The sequence below is a fragment of the Toxotes jaculatrix genome, chromosome 14, assembly GCF_017976425.1.
Source record: "Toxotes jaculatrix isolate fToxJac2 chromosome 14, fToxJac2.pri, whole genome shotgun sequence".
Classification (NCBI taxonomy): Eukaryota; Metazoa; Chordata; class Actinopteri; family Toxotidae; genus Toxotes; species Toxotes jaculatrix.
This window is the reverse complement of record NC_054407.1, coordinates 15775886-15790744: the sequence shown is the minus strand read 5'-3', so window position 1 is coordinate 15790744 and position 14859 is coordinate 15775886. Positions and strand designations below refer to the sequence as shown.

The 14859-nt window shown below is 41.5% G+C and overlaps 1 protein-coding gene across 3 annotated transcripts in view; it reads left to right on the top strand.

Annotated features, from left to right (window-relative positions):
* Positions 1 to 14859, top strand: part of LOC121192950 (adhesion G protein-coupled receptor L2-like) — an 82835-nt gene that overhangs the window by 24295 nt on the left and 43681 nt on the right. For all 3 annotated transcript variants that reach the window (XM_041054994.1, XM_041054993.1, XM_041054995.1), the window contains exon 3: positions 11282 to 11495. In XM_041054994.1, coding sequence (XP_040910928.1) covers positions 11282 to 11495 — 214 coding nt within the window. The remainder of the gene's footprint in view (positions 1 to 11281; positions 11496 to 14859) is intronic.

Here is a 14859-nt window from a genome sequence, read left to right as displayed (position 1 = left end):
AATTATCAGCTAAACCATGGGAGATTCACAGATGACTGGTCAATCTTTGTGCTGAGAACAAGCACAGAGGAAGAAAAAAATCTGATATAGCAGCCTTGCATGGAAATTCTGCATAACTGGAAGCATTTCGAGAAATAAGGCAGGGGTTCATCATTTGGATTGAATGGACTTTCCTACAGATTGGGAGCCATATGGAGACAGATAAATCATCGCATTTCCCTGGTTTTTCCTTATTGACTAATACAGTTTTGTCAGCATTTTGCCACAATCACTGCAGTAAGCAGCCTTTCCATTTCTGTACACTGCACCAGATATGTATCTGTATAGTGTTGTGTAACAATATGCTGTTTTAATAATAACTGAGGACCTGGAAAGTTTTGAATCATAAGAGAACATGAAATTGAAATGAGCCAGAGTCACATGAATCTCTAGGATCAGTATTTCACTCAGAGGAAATGAAATACAATATCACCCTTGATAGGGTCATCCTAGATTTATTGCAACAGCGATTTCCTGAGTGCGTTTTTGGTAAAGCAAAAGCAGCAAGAAATTTTTCCATCCAATATGCGAATTTTGGAGGAAACCTCCTTCCCGTTAGAAGAGAAGCTTGTGCTTTATTGTGTCTTTGGATGGGATTGTAAAAGTCGCTGTTATATGGCCAGCTGATGAACAACCACTTAATTTAATGGGCTAAGAGCTACAGTTTTCTGACAGTTTGATTTAATTTGTCAAGCATGCCTTAAATCTCACTCGCTCGCAGCATCTCAGGGCCGTTCAATTCACACCCCTTATGGTAACAAGTTGTATAAACATTGGACCAGATGCCTACCTCACTCTTTCCTTTCTTAAATGCTGTCTGCACTTGTTTTTTTTTTTCTCCAGGCAGCCTAATTCAAATAATAGATGAGTCCGTCTTACAACCACAGAGTAGTTTGCCTCAGAATCTAAACTTTTGGATTTGCTCGGTGTAACTCGCTGCTTCACAGGAGGGTTCAGCTGTCATAACAAAGTAATGCATTTAATCTTGAGAGGAAGCAGGAGGGTTTCAAATAAAATCAAGTCTCCACTATAGAAAGATGTAGAGTTTTTCCCCCCTTTCTTTGTGTGTGGAGAGGTGTTTGCCAACAATATAAATCAGGTTTGGAACAGAGACAAAACTATTTAGTCAACAAGAACCTGTTAGATTGTAGTGTGGTTCAATGATCACCCAGTACTTTTAAAAAGCCTGGGGGCATGTCAGAACTAATTTCATTTGAACAAAAAGCACAAGAGCTAAACAAACACACAAAAACAAAAGCAGGCATATAACATTTAACACCATAGGGACATTGTGCTGAGGCAATCAAAGCAGATTGTTGCTCTGACTAAATACCAGTGATTTTTTTTTTCCCAGTATGGACACCCCTGCTATTTTTTCTCTAATTGTGACATACATTTTAAACAGTAATTTGTAAAAGAGAGCTTGATTTTGGAGACAACTGATGCGAGTCAAAGAAAAGGAAGGTCGTTTGAACAAAAGGGGCCTTTCTGTTAGAAAGAAAAAAGAGAGGGAGGCTACAATTATATTACCACGGTGTGGAAATTGTTCAAAAATGATGCGTTTGTCTCTCCTGTCTTTCTTACTTCATATCAGAAATGTCATAACAGCTCAGGTCTCACATTTTGGTTTGTGCTGGTTATGATTTTCACCATAAATGCTGGTGTTTAAACCCATGCTGACAGTGGGGAAAGGATGGCAATCAATAAAAGAAATTACGATGGTTTGGGTAAATGTGCTTTTGTGTGCTTTTGTGTGCTCTCTGTGACTCGTGTGTGTTTTGGTGTGTTCGCTGATTTTCTGATGTGTATGTTCTGAAACCAGAGAAAGAGAAAGAAATGGGGAGAGAGGGACTGATGGTTAAATGTAAAATCAAACTGGTTCCACTTTGGTTCGTGTACCAATGGTTTCTTGTTCATTTCTCTCAGTTTGGCACGGCTTATGGTCATATATGATTCAGATCAGTGTAATGATGTGTGTTGAGTCTCCTTCTCTCTGTTTCTGCAGGCTAGCTCTCACTGCAGGCCATGAATGCAGCTCTGTTGCATTCACTGTATTAGTAATCTCCTCAGGCTGAGAGTCTGTGCCATAGAGCATGACCACGCATTTTTTTTGTCCAGGAATTAAATGTCACCTCAGGGTGGGTCACCTGCAAACAAAAGGCCACCAGCCGATTTGCAGGTATAAACAGTGTAAGATAAGGAAGCCCTCTCCTGCCGTGCAGGAAATTGAATAAGTACGCAGCAAGAAGAAAGTCAGAGAAACAGCGAAGCACAAAGAACGTTTTTGTTTGCCCTGCGCTATCGGTATTGACCCCCTCTTCTAGCATATATCCCCATTGAGTGTGCGAGGCACAATGGGCTCATCGAAGATGAGGGGCAGGAAACTGTCTGTCATCAAGATCTCCCCATCTGTGCATCTCTTATCAGCGCTCCTGTTTTCTGCTCGCATTGACCGTAATGCTGGTGGAAGGGAATGGGGCAAGGTCATCACTCTCAAGTCAATCAAAGTGGTCAGTGTTCCAGAGATAGCAGCGGGTTACTGCCAAGGAATGTGCCTGGAAGTTTTTTTTTTCACTGACTTTCCTGGTAAATCTCCGAGATGCTCCAAATAGAGCTAAAAAAGACCACAAAGGCTTCCCTTGTCACACCATACAGTATGTGTCTGTGTATGCACACATGGTGTGTGAGTAATAATACTTTGTATCAATGGGCGGCTATCCACAGACCACTGTAACCTGCAAAGCGAGGTTGCGTGTTTGATGGAGACAGCCAGATGTGTCTGTTGGTTAGCCATCACTAGCCTTCCAAGCTTGGCTGCTACTATAGACAAAGGTAGGCGACAAAGCACATATGAACTGTGCTTGAAAATTTTAGCAAAAAAGGGAAAAACACAGCAAAGTTTGTTAATTTTGTCACCATCTTCAGTTTCGACAAATAGCACCAACCCCAGTGGTATCCATTATGAATATTCTTACAGTCATAACTGCTACTTAGTCAGACTCTTGTCATGTGAATATGGCCTTGCAGGTTGTAGCAGTCTGTGGAAAGTCTCCCCTGTGTGCTTATAACACCTTTATTTTCCTGAAATTGAGTGCAAGCGCACATGGATGTAAATTATTTTAATCGCATTGACTTGATGTAAAAGTCTAGTCATAGTGCAGTGTATGGATTCTGGAAAATGGGTTTCAGCAGGATGAACATTGTTAGCAGGAGTTCCGGATGTGTCCTGAAGACATTCTTGATAAGAATCACCTGTTAATGTAAGCCAGTCCCGTCTCTGCCTTAATTGCATTAAAAATTGTATTTTAATGTGCAATGAAATGTGCGCTAGATGAAAAACATATGTCAGAGTGAAGGAGGTCAAGAAAAAAAAACATGAAAGGGTTTTTTTTTTTTTGCATGCAAAAACTAGAGCCACAAAAATTTCTGTTGTTGAGATGGAACACGTAAACACAATTTCATGCCAAAACGAGTACCAAAATTGCACTGAACCACCTCATCTGCATAAGCACAACCACAACTGCACCACTCCATCCACTTCGGCACAAGTGGGTTTGTTTGGAGACACGAAAGCAGCAAAATGGACCTGTGCCCAATGAAAGCGATAGCACCACCGTGTTAAAGGCTACCTCCTTATCAGAATTGTCTGTTCATTATCGTCTCAAGGCCCTGATCTCTGTTCCTAGTCATCCTTGTAGTCTCTCGCTCATTATTCATGTAATCTGTGTTCCAGTTGCAGCTTCTCCTGACACCCTGTCTATGTGACGTACTGAGTAAGCCTCCTGGGCTCGGCTCTGTACAGGCAGGGCGGGGTGTAGGAGGTGGGGGGTGTTGAGTAGGAGGGTGAATTGGGGGAGGCTCTGCCCCAGCAAACAAGAACAGAGACACAAGCATGTGATGGAGACAAATCCACATCCTCCTTCTCTTTCTCTACTTCATCCTCCTGTTTTTTCCTTCTCCATCCTCACCCTAAGGGACGCACCTGCTCATTCTGAGACGTTTTCTTGAGCGGAAAATCCAGTTGGGGTCTTAAGTGCAGGGGTAAAATATGGGCTTTAAGGGGAGTTAAACATCACTCAGGGTAGATCAAACCTGTGAAACTATTCTCCTGCTGCACTTGGGACAGTTGCTTTTACTCACCTCTTTCTGCGTGTTTCATCAACTCCACTGCAAAAAGAGATGCAACAATATGTTAGATATTGAACAAGCAATGAACTAATTCTGTCAAAATGGCACTCTCCCGGGAGCATATAGGTTTGTTTCATCTTCTAAGTCAAATTTTTTTTTCTTTCAAATGTTTAGCCTCTGTGACAGTTATTTGTATCTCTAAGAAAGGGTTGTTTTCTCAGTAGACTATACAAGGTGTCGAATTATGCTTTGCTTTAATCGGAGTGATGTGTCCATGGATCAAACAAAAGAAGACATTACATCGCGTAATGTCTCTTCAACTGAATTATTCCTGTCATGACTTGTATTAAGCACTGACCCTCTTTGCACTTAGAGGATTATATGTATTAGTAATGTAATGATGCGCCCCTCTTTTCGTGCTGGCTTTCTTTGATGTGTGCCCACAGGGTCAGGGAGCATCCAACCAATCGACGGAGGAGAAAACCTTGATTCTTGCGGCCGAACTAAGACACAGTCATTATAACCTCCAATCTCTGCCTTTTTTTTTCTTCAGTTCTTGGGAAAAATTCTTCATCTTCAGTCTTCTGCAGCTGAGCTGACTGTTCTGGAGAGTCAGAATAATCCACCGTGTCGACTGTGCATCAGTTGTGCCAAAACTTAAACAATTTCAGCGTGTTGTGTAATCCCAGGCAGTGATTTCTGCAACATCAAAACAGAACGGTCTGTGCATTTCAAGTATGCTGTGTACATTGTGAGGTCGTTAGACACTTTAATGAAAGGGTTTTCAAGTCTAAAGGAAAATTCTGGTGTTTTTCAAACTGCAACTTTATCTTGTAATTGTGGCTATTTTGACTAATGGGTTGTGGTAACTATGCACTTGCCACCTCTGTTGTAGAGAGAATGAGAGTCCTGCTAAACGCCATAAACTGGGGGACAGGCATCTCAAAGCTTTCCAGATATATAACAGACATAACAAAAACGAAAATGTCCTTGAGGCTTTAATTGATTTGTAGGGGTGATTATACTTTGCTGTTGCTTACTGAATGGAAAGGTAGCAGTTGAAACAGCTACCAGCACGGCATGTAAGGAAACCAGCGTATACAGCGTGTGATTGCCAGGCAGCTGTTTGGTTAGATGGCAAGTAGAAACCTGTGTTGTTACTGTTGCTGCTGGCGCTGGGTTGAGAAAACGATCATCCTAAACTAACATCAGTTAAAATAGGATGTAGGATGTTAGACCGGAGATAATGCACATAAAATCTGCAAAGCAACAGGTTCTAAACAACATTTTGTGCTGGGAGCCGGTTGTTTGTCGACCTTTGTAAACTTCATTTCTAAGCTAATGTTAGATTGTGTTGCTCACTGTTGGCGCTGTAGGGGAGCGGTAGAGAGGCACTGAGGTAAGGCACTTGGGAACAAACATAGAATAGAATAGAATAGAATAGAATGCCTTTATTGTCATTATACGTAAGTACAACGAGATTAAGCAAGTACAACGAGATTAAGCATAATTAAAATTAAACATAAATGTCACATGCTTTGGAAAATTTGTCCCAAGTCCTTTACATAGAAATCAGTCCACCGGCTGTTAAAGCTATCCTAAAATGCCAAGTATCACTCTTATTAGAGCAAACTATTAGATGCAAGCCCCTCACTGTTTGGGGGAGGAGTTTTGAGAAAGGCCAATTATGAGAATAAGTCCCAGGTTGAAAAATACTGGATTTTCCCTTTAAATTCATGCTGCTTCAATAAAAGATAAAACATTACACGCCTGCATCTGGTATGATAGAATCTAGCTTCCTCTAAATGGACCCACCTGAGGAGTTTAGAGGCAGCAGCAGGGTCTATCGCGCTCAGTCTCAGCAATATGACAAATCCTTCTCCTTAAACCCCTCCAACAAGACATGCTTCAACATGCCGCATGTGATTCTCTCCTCCCACCTACTGTTTTTTTTTTTAAGTGAAGAAAACGGGAGGTGAATTAGAGAAAAGGCCATAGTCATGAATACAAATGGTGGTTCTGGAATTTGAAGTGGCAACACAGAATTCATGTATCACCAGAGAAAGAGAAAAGGGATACGACTCAGAGCGCTTCGCCTAACCACAAATGGACTTGGTCCTGTATTGCCAGTTTCTATTTTAGAATACTTATATCGGAATCAAGAGTGTCTGATAGCAGTTGTCTGGGAAAGGCGGGTGTAGCCCCGGGGTTTGTGGTCTTGTCTGACACTGTCTTTAGAAACAATTCCCAGCAAGGTGGACAAGAGCGGAGACTAAAGTGTCATGGGAAATGGTACCATATGTCCAACTAGATTTTCAGTGTTTCACCGCATTTCGACAGATGAAATGAAATATGAGCCGTTGTGGCATAGTGAAGAGCTCTCGGGGTGTTGTCTGTATTTGAAAAGCAGGTGTTATTTTGCGAATCCCAAATCTCCTTTCTCATCTCCCACCTTGCTCCTGTGTGCCTCTCACATCTGATGGGCGGTCATGGACTGCATTTGTGAACTTGTGTCACACATTTTAGGCAGCAACACTGGCTGCCTTACAAATTTAGGGATGTGGAAATGGAAATTGTGTGTGCTGTGAATTAGTCCAAGTATTAGTTTGTCATTTTGGAAGCATGTGCATGGACAGTGAAGTGTACTTTTGTTTTATTTCACACATAAAAGGTTTACCACGATGGTCTCTTGAATTTAGTTTTTAAGCTAATTTTATTCTTTGGCCAGCAATCAAAATGTTCCATCAAAAAGATTAGAAATACTGCAGGAAAGAACAAAGAGGCTGGAGGAAGGAGGCAAGACATTTGTGAAGCTTTGTTCCCTATATTAAGAATTCAAATACGTTTTTAATTTTTTTTTTTTTTTTTTTTCCTATTTCATAATTTCCCCTTGAAAATCTTTACTCCATCAGAGCAAAACACTCTTTATGATCACTCTGTCACTCCGGATATTGGATTATGGAGGCATCTCCCGCTGTTGGAGGAAAAGCTTGACTCTAAGATCTGCTCTTTCTTCCGAAGATGTTGGCTACCAGTAATATCAGGAATAAAACAACATAAAAAGACAAACAATCTTGAAGTACTCCTGCTGTGACCACGGTGGGGGCACTCTTATTTGACTAAAGGCTACACCCTCCTTTATGCTGCAGAGAAAGCGTCCCTGTCAAACCCAAGCCCAGAACAATGGGGGCCAGCCTTGGGCAAACAGGGCCATTTGCATGCAGCTGTTTGCCGTTTCCAGGACCACAAAGGCCAATCAAAGGAACCTTAATGGAGGATGACAAGCGTCAACCAGCGCCTTTGCTCTCTGTCTGTGCCAGCCCTCGCCACTCTGTCTACCCTCCAAAAATGGCCCAGTTTTTTTTTCTTTTTTTTTTTTTTAGACTGATCAAACATTCCTCCAGTTTTTTTCTCCCACCGCCCGATGTCCCGTGGAGTTTGTAGGGTTAAAGGTTGGTCACGACTGTGCTCTCGAGAGCCAACACACAGACCAGCAAAGATGAACCTCAACATATGTGTTATGGTCTGGCGCTCGCAGCCGCCAAATGGCAATATCTCTACACCAAACCTCCATTATCTTTTCGTTTCATCTGCAGGATTTTAAAAGCCACCAAGTGTAACTATGTGGATGGTTTCAGATGTATCCATCTGAGCCACAGTGCCACTTCCAATTTCAAGGGTGTTGATAGAAAACAAAATATGTATTATGAGGGTTGGGAAGGGCGGATGGGTTGCCAGTGAATTAAAGGCTGTCAACGGGAGAAGAAGAAAAACTCCCAGAATGCAACATATTGAGAAGCAGCGCCGGCCTTTGCTTTGCTCTCTTGAGCTCAATAGACGGCTTAGCAGGCAGGTCAGGGGGAGGAATCTGAAAAGCTACTTTCCTCGCAGTCACTCACTGACCAGAATGCATGATAAGGCTTCGTGTCAACAAGGCCAGGAATAGGGATCACAGCCAATTATAGCTAAGTCAAAGTGGTTACCATGGCGATTTGACTAAAAGCATTATTCAATTCCCTCACTGATTGTGTAATTTAATGTTAATCTGAGGTACAGATACAGAGAGAGCAGCCCGCTTTCTTTCATTTTTTTTTTTAAACACACACACAGGGATCGTGTTGTGGATTTTTTTCCCGCAGTTTTCTCGACACCGTTTTCCCTGCAGCTGGTGCCCTTCTGTTGCAGTCTTCAACTGCTGCAAAGTTGAGCAGTCAAACAAAGCACAGAACGCGAGATGAAAAGCTTTTCATACCTCCTTAAGACATTGACATTTGTGCACACAATCATTCTCTCTTTCCAAAATCTCCCAAAACTTGTTTAAACTGAGAAAATCAACACCTACATCCAGAAACCTTTGTTGTCACAAGGTTTTTCTTTCTTAGCTGTGTTTAAATCCTAAGATCTTAAGCAACATCCAGTTAAGTCTACCAGAAATATACTCTCATGAATTTAGCTCTTCTTCTCCTCCTACAGAGTGAAAAATCTCCTTTATTTATATTTTAACTTTTTGGACAGATTTGTCATTACTTGCACAATTGCAAGTTGACAGTCGTTCATGGGATCGAGAAACATACTAACGCTCCCTAATTAGTATGCAAAAGATTGCAATGTGATTCATTGTACACATGGTAAATTCATATTTCCATTTCCTCTGACAATTGTGGGATATTTAAAAAAAACAGCAGCAAAAGATGATATTGTTCATTTTGATAATTGATGAATTGTTGCTTGAATTTCACTTTATTTTGTTATGAAAATGATTCATAGCAATTATATAATTGAAACAAGCATTGGGTTTCAGTTGAACCCCTAATCCTAATGCCTGATATTACAAGCCTGGTGTCCAGCTAGTTATAGCTTTTACATGTTTGGTCTTGATGTGTGAGTGCTAGGCTGTCTGCCATTTTTATTCCATGTGAGACTAATAGCAAAACACAAGCACAAATGGTGCACCAATGAGCTCCATTCTTACCATGTTCTCTGCAACTGGCATACCTCATTTGTTCTTTAGGCCACCAGTAGAGTCTAGATATTCCCCTAATTGATGTATTGTTAGCCTATGACCAGAACAATCTATACAGGCAAGGAAGAAGGAGGCCGGCAAGGCACATACCTAATCAATCGCTGGGCCAGTGTTGACAGCAGCATGCCATCATGCCATAGTGGGTTGATAGATGGGCAGAGTCACCAGTGGACAGCCAGAGAAAGGAGGTTACACAGGCAGACGGCGTGTGCATGTGTGTGTGTCCATGATGGTGTTTTGGCCGAACGACGGTCTCTCCGCTCAGACTTTTAAAACCCCATGAAATGCATTCTTTCTGTCTGCTCTCTGTAGCTGCTGTGATAAACCCGTCACTCCTTCCATGAGGAATGGCAGGCGGGACGATCATTAGTCTTCGCAGTAAAGCCGGCGACTTCACTCTGTGTTTTATCATCCACCATTCTGGACAGGTTTTCTGAAAGGTATGGGTAATTGTAGTGGTTATTGGAATAGATGGAGTGACCCCACAGTCCGCCACTTATGGTTCGGCTACACTGACGTCTCCTAATGAGGTGATAAACAGTCCAGCTAAGCAGAATCTACTGGCCATTAGATAGATCATGGTATTATAATGAAATGTCTAGTGGCCGAGTTCCAGGGAATTTATACCATTAGTTTCATATTTTGTTATACTGCTACCACTACTAGCAGTGTGTGCAGAGGTTTCTCCTAATGTGCAATGACTTCAACATTGTATTTCAACAGTGTATGTTTCACAGATGTCTGCGTGCGTGCGTGTGTGTGCGTGTGTGTTTTTTTTTCCTGTTTGCCGGTGTGACATGTGCAGACTGACATAGAATATCATTATAAGTGAGCCAGGCACAGCAGGCTGAAATGACTAGCAGACATGTGGGTCGGGGGTTTCAGGGTAGGAATTTCAAGCCGGAATCACTTCAACTTTGAGCAGTTCAAACAATGCTAATTGCATAAGGCCCTGACTGTCAGAAGTGTGAGGATAATTAGAGTGAGGGGGCAAAGTGAACCCAGGGTGGTAAGTGTTAGTACATGACAAAGCTCGGAGCCAATGGGAGCATGGAAAAGGTAACAGGCTGAAAGGAGGGCTAATTAGGAGAGAGCAGTGCAGAAAATACAAATGGTATCTGCCCCCTCGGGGACCCACTATTGCTGCAAACAACAGCGATTATTGACAGTTCATGCCGCGCTCTGCTTGCACTTCTTAAATGGAACACATTTGCATGTTGTACTTAGATTTTACCTAATTGTTTTCTCAGAATTGCAGACTTACTTTTTTTCTTTTTTTTGTACTTTGGATCACTTTAACCTCAGATAATGGATTTCTCTTTCTTTATTTCTTTACAAAAAAAAAAAAAAATCTCTCTTCAAATCTCCATATCTATCTGTAACAAGACATTTTATTACTTAGAAAAAGGAAATTTGGAGGAATAACCTCTGTCATTGTAATTTTCAGAAAGAGGGCACAGATATGTGTGAAATAGTTAATTTTCCCCCAAAGCAGAGCTATTTGGCTGCACTCCCATCTTCTGTGTTCCTTGTATAGATTTTTCCCCGTGTGGACTCCAGACAGTCCCCTCTTCGATCGCCGACACTGTAAAATGGATTATATTACACTCCATTCTGCCGGGATTCTGTCCTTTTCTCTGTCTTACTTTACAGAGCAAAAGAAACAAATGAAAGGTCTTGTATAACTGTAAAACAAACTATTCTCATTCCAGATAGGTTTGGCTCTGCAGTGGATGTTCTCTAGGTGGACGCCTTCCTGATGCTCTGTAGCTCTTAGTATTTGCTCAAGAATTTATGAGGTTACCATTGGTCTCCAATGACTTACAATTTGATGTCTTAGCCAACATCCAAGACCACAGAGAGATGGAGAGATGAATTGTTTCGTCTTTCCCCATTCCTGTATAGCGTGTAATGGCCCGTCTGTTTAAAACTGTGGTAAACATTGGACTGCTGTTGCCTATTTATTTTGTGCCAGTGGATTTTTACTGCATGATGTGTGGCCTTATTGTATTGAAGCAGTGATCCTTTTAACTCATTAATTTTTTTTTATTTATGTGCTTAAAGTTTCTCCTCTGTCTCTGTGTATATCAGGGTTCAGCCGTGCAGCCTTGCCTTTCGGGCTGGTCCGGAGAGAGCTCTCATGTGAAGGATATGCAATTGATCTCCGCTGCCCGGGGAGTGATGTCATTATGATTGAGACAGCCAACTACGGCCGAACTGACGACAAGATCTGCGACGCTGACCCATTCCAGATGGAGAACGTCAACTGCTACCTCCCCGATGCCTACAAGATTATATCACAAAGGTAAAATGCTGGGGAGAGGAGGGATCTTATTTCACAAACATAACCAGGAGCTGGGGAGAGAAAGTATGGACCTTGTTGTTTTTTTGTTATTTTTTTCTTTTTTTTCTGCTGCACCTAACATTTCTGAAGACAAAAGAAATGTTTAAATTATCACCCTGCTTGTGCAGCCACCTACACACTGGACAATTAATCAACATCTCACACCTTTTAATTTTTTTTTTAAATTCTTTCATTGACTAGATTATGTAGGTGGCATTTTGAAATTCGGAAAACTGGGGCGCAGATTAATTCTTGACAGGCAGGAATTGACATCCATGCGGCAGAGCTCTTCACACCAGCTGCGTGTTGTTGCTGCTGTTTGAGTCATAATCAGTGTAACTCAGAGACACAACGAGTCACATGAACACCCTCTTAATTCCCTATCTGGAACACTGGGCTTGCTTTGTTCAAACACTTGTACTGCAATTGAAGTGGCTTTGCCTCAGGTAGTGAGCAATGCCCATCATCATGCCTTTTATCCTGGTTACCCTCTCACAGGATGCTGCGTCGCTGTCAAACGACAGCACAGCAACACTTCAGCTCGACTGCTGCTTACCCCTAGAGGTGTGTGTATTTTTAAAGGGCACTGGATGAACTATTCATAAATAGTAACCAGCACAGTTCATCTTCTAATGCACTGCTCTGTCCTAACCTGCCCCCCCCTTAAGCTAGCTTCTGAGCATCATCGCCCACCATCTTACACCTCTGGGATTTTCCCTGCTTTATTCACTTCTGTATTTACTCCCATGAGCGGCAGCACCACAGAAAAGATCAGGAATAGATCAAGTCCTGCTGTCTTACTCTGTCTTTCTAAATTTACAGCCCGAGTCCCCCAGTACACTCATACAGTAGCCCTCTGCTGACAGTGTCCATGCCCTTTGGTTTGACTGCAACCTGTTATATTGTGCACCACATCTGTTGACAAGTCTGGCTGTCATTTGCTGGAGCTACACTTCAAACTTATCTCCATAGAGGAGTCCCTGGAGGCAGTGCGCGAGTGAAAGCTTTGAGAAGACTTTGCACCACAAGCCCTTAACCAGAATTATTCTAATGATTCAGATCAGAGGAATTGAGCTCCTGACCATAATTAAGGTTGATGTGATAACCAGAGATGTTAAAGCAGTCACAAAGCTTTGGGAGACCCTGATCACTCCTCCTTCGGTCTGCAGCAAACTGAAGCAAGGAGGATATTTAAACTGCGCCACATTAAGGCACGATGCCCTGTCAACATCGTGAAGATTAACAAAAGGCAATAGCACTGCAGACAGATAAACAAACATATTAAACAAGATTGGGGAGATAGAAACAGTGGGAAGTCTGCTGCAGAGTGGCAGTTTTGTTGGTTTTGAAATTGCGACAAAAACTATTCATCAGCCGCCCGTTTTTCACAACAAAAACAACTAGACGGGAATCAGACGGCTTGATTCTCAACATCTACATCAAAGTGTTTTGTCAAGTAAAATATTTGGTTGTTGACAAAAAAAGTGGCTGGATGAAAAATGCATGGAGGAACTGATGGCAATTCAGGTTACTGGGCATGTTTAATATTCAGGTGATCTTTCGCTCAGAGATGTACTGTAAATGGACGGTATGTCTTGCCTCTTCCTCTGCCAGCCTTGTTCCCTTTGCCCTTCTCTTTTCATGAAGTGTACATACACACATCTGCATTACCTTATTTCAGTGGCCACCTATTCCCTGACCCATTAAAAACTAACAGAATGAATCTTTTACCTGGTCAAAGGTGCAGCTCTTAGATGGAAATGGAGCAGGAATCAAACACTTTACTACCATGAGATTGTGCTCAGAGCAGTAGAGATCACATGCAGTGATTTCAGCAGCAGTTTAAAACAGAGGAAGCATGTCAAAATGCTTAGCAACAACACCTCCCTTTTCTCCAAGGCGGCAGCATCTAAAAATTACAGTACAGTAAATACCAGAGTGACAACTTGAAAGCAAGCAGGGTATTTAGATCCTTAACTTAAAGCTGCACAAATCACTATTTTATATTAACAATCGATCAAATGACCAGATCTCCGAAGCATTTTAGCGTCTTTCAGCTTGCTGTTTTGCTTTTACTGTTTTGGTTCACTCTCACTGCTCTCATCAGTTAATTTCAGCAGACAACTGTTCGAGCAAAAAGGCTTCTGATAAACCCAGTGTACATTACCTGCCCAACTCCAAACATCAGACAGGCAAAGTTAGTGACCAGCTGGTGAACATAGTGGAGCATTTAGATGCTAAAGAGCCAGGTATTTCCCTCAGCAGTTGGTAGAGACCACAAATAGTGCTAAAAGGAAGGGGAATTTTGAACTTACATCATCATCATGTGACCAGAAACACAATTCCAAATGAATTCTAATGTTGCTCTGTGTAAATGTGTAAATAGGCAAATGTTTGCTGACACGTTAGTCATTACAACTTTATAAGGCGGTTGTTATGCTGCCCCCAGGTGGCCATACTGTATTGTAAGCGGCACTTTAATATAGTCGCTGTTGGGTACTGTTTATTATATAAAATGGGATTATTATATCTTTATATGTTAAATCTTAAACTGCTAACTATAACTGTCACTTAAATGTAGTGGGGCAGAGTACATTACTTTCATCTGAAATGAGATGAGTAGAAGCACAAAGTAGCACAAAATGAAATATTTAAGTAAACGACTAGTATCTCAAAATTGTTCACAAGAACAGTACTTGAGTAAATGTACTTTCCTCAATTGGGAACTAGCGTTAGTCAGACTTAAAAACTTTAAACACTGGCTTAAATAGGGTGTCTCTGTTCGCTTGCACCTGGTGTCATTCGGTTCACATTTTGGTGCAGTGACCCTTCTCCCTCGCACCAGCTCTTACTGCAGTAAAGCCATAAAAGTGAATCTCTTAAGTGCAGCTGGCACCATATTGTCAGTGATGTTTAAACAATCACCAATGATGCTGATACTGTTTGTTAACTTCATAATGGACTTTGCGCCTTTTTATTCACATTTAATGTTTAATAATCCATTAGTTCGAGGGCTGGGTTTTTGTTGTGAAAAGCTGGATTTAGAAAGCAGCTTTAAAAGTAAAGTCTTGTTCTGGTTAATGTACATACATTTACCTTTTTTATTCTTTACCTGAACAGCCTGCATAGTTAAAAGTGCACAGACAAGGCTTTGTGTGCTTTTTATGCAGCGTAATCCCATTTTGCAGCGACAGAAAGCCTCTTGAATTACTAATGTTTCTTTGAAAGTCATGTCCAATGTTGAAATGTATGTCCAACTTGCATGACTGCTACTGACCTTCTGAAATATTTATCTCAAGCTTGCAAATTGTTGAATGTCCTATTT